The 7,644-nt window shown below is 40.5% G+C and overlaps 1 protein-coding gene across 2 annotated transcripts; it reads right to left on the bottom strand.

Annotated features, from left to right (window-relative positions):
* Positions 1–344: 344 nt before the first annotated feature.
* MGST1 (microsomal glutathione S-transferase 1) lies at positions 345–6,940 on the bottom strand. Of its 2 annotated transcripts, none has more exons than XM_042890493.1 (4): positions 6,840–6,917; positions 4,001–4,148; positions 2,692–2,786; positions 345–952 (listed from the first exon to the last, which is right to left on the bottom strand). In XM_042890493.1, exons 2-4 carry the CDS (start codon positions 4,124–4,126, stop codon positions 706–708), a joined length of 468 nt encoding a protein of 155 aa, XP_042746427.1. In that variant the 5' UTR covers positions 4,127–4,148; positions 6,840–6,917; the 3' UTR covers positions 345–705. The 2 variants fall into 2 exon arrangements, with proteins under 2 accessions (XP_042746427.1, XP_042746426.1); XM_042890492.1 differs by having other exon boundaries at positions 346–952; positions 6,835–6,940.
* Between the last annotated feature and the right edge of the window lie 704 nt (positions 6,941–7,644).

The following is a 7,644-nucleotide window of genomic DNA, read 5'->3' as shown; positions in this document are numbered from 1 at the left end:
AAACCTAGGTATGGCCTAACTTCCACAAAAATAATTACTTGAAAATTTCATCACTGTCACTAAACGGAGTTTAACCCAAATATCTTTTTTTTTTTCTTTAATCTATTCATCTGAGTGAAATGGAGCTGTAACGGTTTGCATTTTTTAATCCCAAAGTGGATTACACAAAAACAACAATTCCATCAAAGATTTTTTACAACAAGCCTAGTATTACTGGCTACATCTTATTATTAAGGTAAGCATTCTTCAAAGAACTGTATGATTGGAAATCTCTTTCTGATACATAGTGACATTCTATTTGCCGGCTGCAGTTAGAAGTGTCAAAATGAAAACAAAAATTCAAACACATTTTTTTTCATCTTGTCTTTATTGATTTAGACTTCAGAGCTACAGCCCAAAATAGTGCATCTGTAGAAAATGCTATCAATACAACATCATCGTATGTTTAGAATCATAAGCACTTGACAAATAGCAAACAGAACATTCAATCTAATATTTTGGCAGTGCAGTCCATGAATAGGGAATACAGGAAAAGGGATTTATTTTTTTTTTCTCCAAGAAGAAATATTTCTAAACAGGAATGAGAAACCTCTGCTGAAAAATGAATTCCAGTCACTCTGTAAAACTTGTGACAACTCATTCTAAACACTAACCACTGGAAACTTTGTGTGGAATGTCAAGTGATGTACAGAAGCTGTGATTCAGCTACAGGTACAATGCTTTACTCAGCACTTTGTATGCCATTGAGATGGTAACTGCATACCCAACTGCCCAAGACAAACCTCTGCTAGGCTGGGGAAGAGGGATCAGGTATGCGAAAGTGTGAAGGATCCTTGCCCCTGCGAAGATCCTAAAATGCAGCAAGGCCGTGGACAGATCAGGGCCACAAAGAGCATACAGCAGTCCAATGCCAAAAAATGGGACGATGTTTTCAAGGTCATTCAGGTGGCCTCTGGGGAAAGAAGCAAAATTGTTTTATAGTGTTACATTTTGTTGAATAAATCACTTCAAGAGCCTTTGCTTTTTAGCAACTTCAAAGTGTTCTACTGTTAAGACCCTAACACTGCTGCTGGCTTTCTCTACAGTTGGAACTTGATGCAGACACTGAAACAGTTTCAACGTGTTCACCTGACATCGCTCTGGTCTCTAGTATTGCACTCCACATTTTTACACTTCTGATCCTATGTCTGTAAGGTCTCCATTTTTCTCTAGGATCTTAGTAACATTATGGACTTACATGAGGTATATGAGTGCAACTTGTTGTGCAAGAATGCATCAAAAGAAAGATTATGACAGCAGGAATTTTCTTGCAGCCTCCCACAACCAAACATCAATTAACCAGTTGATTGTGACCGCAACTACTGGACTTCATTGGCAACTGAAACACAGCAGCAAAAGCTTTTGAGTCTCCAGTAGAACTCCAGTCTGTGCAACTGAGACTTCGGTGAGTGTCACTTCCCTAATAAAATATTTTGAGCCAAAGGGGCACCTGCTCTTAAAATTAATATTGACTTAGATGCCTTCTTAAAATTTACAAATAGAAAAAGATTACTGATAACAAAAAGTGCCTATTTTCATTTAACAACTAGCAAATAAAATAACTAACAATTCCTCAAGCAATAGAGGGGGGATATAAGGAAAGCTCAGAACATCTTTACTGCATACTGAGATGAGATTCTTCTTTCTCAGACTTTAATCCAAAAGAGCCATACAGAAATATATTATTCTTCACAGAACTACACCTGCAAGGATGCAACATTCTGAAATTGGAGTTGATCCTTGTCTTCTAGATCTTCTTAAATGGTGATTTTAATGAGAACAGCTCATTCACATTCAAACATTCAAGTTTTTGGTGTAAAAACTTGAATACAGAGAACAAACTAAAAGCTTCATTAAGGAATAACAATAAGTATTAATCTAAAAGCTTCCCTTGTTAGCACAAGTATATCAAGCACTATATTTAAAGTTACAATCTTGGTAACAGAATATTTTTGCCAATAGCTAAATAGAATTAAATACACTGTAAAATTTAGCTCACTGAACTAGACTTTACACTCTGCCACAAATCTGGCAAAACAAAACACTTACACCACAGGTTGCACACTGCCATACTATTATTAGCGTTCTTCCAGAAGGCTGGTCAGCTTTCCTATACAACTGATACATCAGTGAGTAATCCCAATTCAATCCAGCAAAAAGAACATAGGTTTCGACTCCCACACAGTACCATTTGCCAGATTATGCCCTCATTACAACTCTGGAGTTCCACAACTTTAATATAATTTCACTCCTTTTCCCCTGTTATTTCCCTTATACTTTAATAAAAGATGTAACTATTGCAACTCACGCTCAGATTATACAGAAAACTGATTTATACTGAATATACACTGATTCATATGAAATCAATGTACAATCATGTTTTACATCTCCTCACTGCTTTTCCCTTGCACTCAGGATATCATTCAACAATGAGCTATTATAGCAAGATAATGAATTCTTACTTTTAGTATGATTGCTGACCATTTGAATGTGGAAAAGTTTGTTCACCTTAACAAATTAGTGTAAAAAATTACTACATATTGCAACAGAGAACACACACAGGCTTGCCAAAGAGAACACGATGAAATAATTCCTTGGTTTTAGTACTATTCTGCCACTTAAAATAATTTTTTCAATACTTCCATGCATTACCTGCGTACACGTTCAACATCTGCATCAGTCCGCAGGAATTTTTTAGCACTATCACCTTTACCAAATGATGCTGTATCTTCTGGGTTGGCAAATGCCTGTTTCAAATAAAAACACACAAGTGACATTAGATGCAAGGATGCTTCTACTAGTCAAGGCAACTTGATAGAAAGGTCACCCTTTCTACCAATGCCTCTATAACCCCACATAACTGACCTGCATTTAAATGCACAGAGGACAATACATCATTGAATGGATTACTGATTTCTTGAACCTAGCCCAAGTGCAGCCTGCATACTGACTAATAAATGTAATTTATGCATTTGGATGATGCCTTCTTAGAATATGTATGGATATGGCAGATGACTGAAGCAATGCCAGCAGGCTGAAGGAATATCGGAACCTGGAAGGTAGAACTACCATCTAGGTCTCCTTCTCACAACTCTTGACCAATTATCTGAAATCTGCATTCGATTTTGAACAAAATACAGTTCTGTGTGGTCTACTAGACTCAATATTAGGCTGTGCTGAAGACCTAGAGAGCTATCTGAAATCAGCAGTAGCTCAAACGCTGTTCTGATTGGACCTCAAAGGCACTGAGTAACATCCTGAACAACAGCATAATTCAGCTGTTTTCTCTTTCACCCAGCAAGAATAAAAAGCTGTATTTGAACACAAAAGGACTGCATTAGACTCTTTGACGTGCTGTCTTGCAGAAGCTGATCTGCTAAGAATAATCACATAGGGCAAATCCAAAGCTCTTTCAGCTCTTGATCATGTGTTTCCAACAATAGCCTGTAAGAGATACCTAGAAATGACCAAGAACAAGGCAAACTACACAATGCTTTTCATGTGCACCCTCTCCTAAACCAGATGCAGCTTCTGCATTACTCTTAAACTTCACTGTATTTTTCATATGCTTATCTAGCTTAGTCATCAATGCATGTAAACTTTTAGCCTGCCTCTCTCTTTTTTTTTTGTTTTCGGCCTACATGAAATGGGAAGGCTAAAACAATGAGGGAATGTAAAAAGCTTTAGAATTACTGGATGAAAGAGTCATAGTTGCATAAAAATGTAACCCATATGCCCTTTTGGACCCTATTGGATCGTTATTCATAACATGATTCCATATCACACTTTATTTGCTTTACAAACTGGATATCCTGGACACCATCATTATACACAAGACAGTGGAAAACACAGTTCTGAGAAGTTTTATTTAAAAAAGAATAGAGATGATTTAGAAGGGTAGAATAAGTCAAATGCAGCTGCTGGACACAGTCTCCTAACAGACAGTATTCCCATTTCTTACCTTTCTTGTGATTCTGAAGTATGCAGTTACAAGGCTCATAAGCATCATTTTTACAAGAACAATAGCTGCATAGGTAGCATAAGCACGGAAGACTTCATTGTCAATTAGCTGGGTTGATTTAGCCATTTCTCCACTTCTCACTGATGACCTTTGAAAAATACTGAAGTTAGACTGACATCAGAGCAACCTAAAGTTCTGACAACAGGACTGACAGAACGGATTTGGTGGGGTTTTTTTAGCATCACTACACTGCAATGACAACACAACTTTGGCTCCCTAAAGAAAGTCGTTTCAAACAAGTTTATTTTTCCTCAATTTACTTCCAGAAAGACATGATCTAATACCTTAAGATGGTAAACTATATTACCATTTTATTTTTCTCTTCTGCTACATTGCTTATTAAACTGTCAATTTTGATAACAAAACTATTTAATACAATACAAAATTTAGTCGAACTAGAATACTTCTCAAATAACACAACCAGTTACAGACCATCATCTAAACTAATGAATTTTCCCTAAGCAATTATCAGGATACAAAGAGCGTGATGACATAATATATATATTATAGTGCTTAAAGAAGAAAATTAGTATTGCCTACCTTTTTTTTTTTTTTTTTTTTTTTCAAAATGACACAATTATAACTGCACTTCAGTTTTCAAACTCATAGCTGTCTTCCCACCCAGTAATAACTTACGATCAAACTGAGATAAACATACATACTTTTCCTTTGAGATCCAGTTCTTAAAAGTTGGTTTTAGTATGATTCACAGGCAAAAAATAAGTTGCAACGACAAAGAACAGAACTATTTATGCATTTACCATGGGAGGTTTAAAGCTAATGGAAGTTCTTTTCAGTGAGGCTCTAACAAACCCACAACCCAATGGAGGTAGTATCTTTTATCAACAACATAAAGACAGTCCTGAGAACTGAATGCGTATAAAATAAAAAGCATGCCCACTTGCACATTTTATTTGTGATCTGCACAGAGTAAGTCTTCAGTCTCACCAACTCATCACACATTCAGTGAGTTGGACTGCATAAAACAAGCATGTCTTAGCCCCCAGTTGTTTCATTCAAGACCAAAATAAATGTACTTTTTTTGTCACAATTAACTTCATTATTTCCTATTATATCTTAACAATAGTCACATATATTTATATATAATGTACAGATGTGTGTGTGTATATATATATTATATATATATATATATATATATATATATATATATAAAAAATGTACAGATCTAACAATCTCTCATTTTGCCTCCAGCAAGGAGTCACTGTCAGCTACAACCAAAGGGAAAACCAGGGAAAATGGACCAGCTAAGAGCTGTGTTAAGATTATTGTTCAGAACACCTCCTTGGTGGGGAAGAGGACAGGACAGAAATAAGCAGCAGCTTGCTCTGTGAAACAAACCCAGCCTTTCCAGAATAGGTCTGGCTGCAACAGTGGAATTTTGCTCCCTCCTTTATCATTTTCAGAACAATGGCTAGATCACTGGGCCAAGAACTGGGACTCACGGTTATGGAACAAGGAGCACCATTCTTTCCACTCACACTGCAGTACAGCAGCTCTGAGGACATCCAGCAACTCAAAAAAGATATTACTCAGCAGTGAACAGAAACTGTCATTTCTAACTTTGTATCACAGCAAGGAGTATGTGTGATTTCATAGGGGAGAAAAAAAAAAAGAAAGAAAGAAGAAAAACAAAGAAAGTAAATCTATGGCTTCAGAGCATTTTTCCATAATTAATTTGAAAGCCACACTGAAAATATATTCAAGAACTATGAAAGTCATGAGAAGCTGTTCATGAGAGTTTATTCACACTCGAATTATACCACACTTGTCCATTTTTATGACTAGTAGGGTTAGCATATTCTAATTTTCTTCAAGCCCAGGTCTTGCTTTCGCTATGAAAATGGAAAATGGAAAACTGAAGACAAAGAATTCATAGTTTTAACACCAGTAGAAAAGCAAAAAAATAAAATAAAATCACACTACATTCAACAACAGCATAAAACTTAGAGGGATAAGTCTACTAAAGCTGCCAGCAGCCTTATCTGGAAATACAGCACCTCACTGTAGTGTGAACAGAAGTTTGGGTTTGCTAAACGCGCAAGCCCAGATCCCATGCACAGGCTCTTCAAAGCGGAGGGGAAAGATATTTCAGTACATTCAGGTCCTCGCTAGGCATTCACATCACATGTTCTGACTGGCTGTGTGTTCCCCATGTGGTTGTTATTAGCCGAACTTCAGCCGCGGTGGCCTTTTGCTGTTCATTTGTTGTATCGCCACTTTCCAAAGTGTCACAGCAAGTCCAGCTTCTTCACAACACACGCTCTGTTCTCCCCCACCGCACCCCTGAGCTCTGGCACTACACCCACCCCTTCCATAACCTGCAACCACTTAACCACAGAAGCGCCTTCAAAACCTCGTAAGGAAACGCTCAAAGCCACGCTGAAGTCACGAGGCCTCCTGCTCCCCTATCAAATCTGAGCTGTGAACTCAAAGCACGCTTAAGCTACTGTAGGCCAAAGCGAAACTGCGCCTTTTGGGACATTCGGAGAGTCAGAAAACACTCTGACACAGAGGAGAGCCGCGGATATCGCTGGCCCGGCCACCTCTCCCCACGGCGCGGCCTCGCAGCGAGCTCCAGACACCGGGCCTCCCTCTCGTCGCCCCCCCCCCCCGCCAGCTCCTAGCGCTCCCCCCAGGCGGTGCCCGGGGAAACCCCTCCGCCTTTCGCGGAGCACAGCCTCGGGGAGGGCACAGAAACCTTCCACTCCGCTCCAGCCCGCAACGGGAGCCGCCATCACGCAGCACCCACGCACCTCACCGGGTCCCTTCGCAGAACGAACACAACGCCACGAGCCTGCCGAGCTCGGCCGGACACTGCGTTTCCGCCCAGCCCCAGGGCCCGGCCCCGCCTTGCCTCGCCTCCTCGGCGCGGAGGCGGGTCTCGGGCGGGCGCGGCGGGAGGCTGGGGGTTGTGTGCTCCTGGAAGTGGTTAGGGGTCACTGTGGCTGTTGTTGGGCTGAGAGGCCTGGCTGGCCTCGGGGTCTCCTTGCGACTTCCCAGCAGACCCGGCTGCTGGTTCGTCAGCGGCCCTTTGCCTGATTGACCCTTGCCAGCATTGCCTGAAAGACAACAGCAGGAGAAAGCAAATAAACCACAAAAAGCACTTTGGTTTGTACCTTCACAGGCATAAGGACTTATAAAATCCTGGAGGGAAATCAAAGTTAGCAGCCCGGGCAGGCTTTGTTAGAAATAGAATTGCTAAGGTTGGAAAAGACCACCAAGATCATCTAGTCCAACCGTCAGCCCATCCCCACCATGCTCACGAACCACATCTCTAAGTATCACATCTACACATTTCTTGAACACCTGTAGGGATAGTGACCTCACCACTTCCCTGAGCAGCCTGTTCCAATGCATCACCACTCTTTCTAAGAAGAAATTACTCCTAATATCAAACTTAAACCTCCCCTGGTGCAACCTGAGGCCATCGCCTCTGGTCCTGTTACCAGGGAGAAAAGCCCAGCTGACACCTTGCCACAGTGCCACAAGCTCCTTTCAGGGAGTTGTAAGGAGGGATAAGGTCACCCTTGAGCCTCCTCCAGGATGGACAATTCCAGTTCCCT

Source organism: Lagopus leucura, unplaced genomic scaffold (assembly GCF_019238085.1).
Source record: "Lagopus leucura isolate 7727_CA_CO unplaced genomic scaffold, USGS_WTPT01 Super-Scaffold_100159, whole genome shotgun sequence".
NCBI lineage: Eukaryota > Metazoa > Chordata > Aves > Galliformes > Phasianidae > Lagopus > Lagopus leucura.
This window is presented reverse-complemented; position numbering and strand designations above follow the sequence as displayed.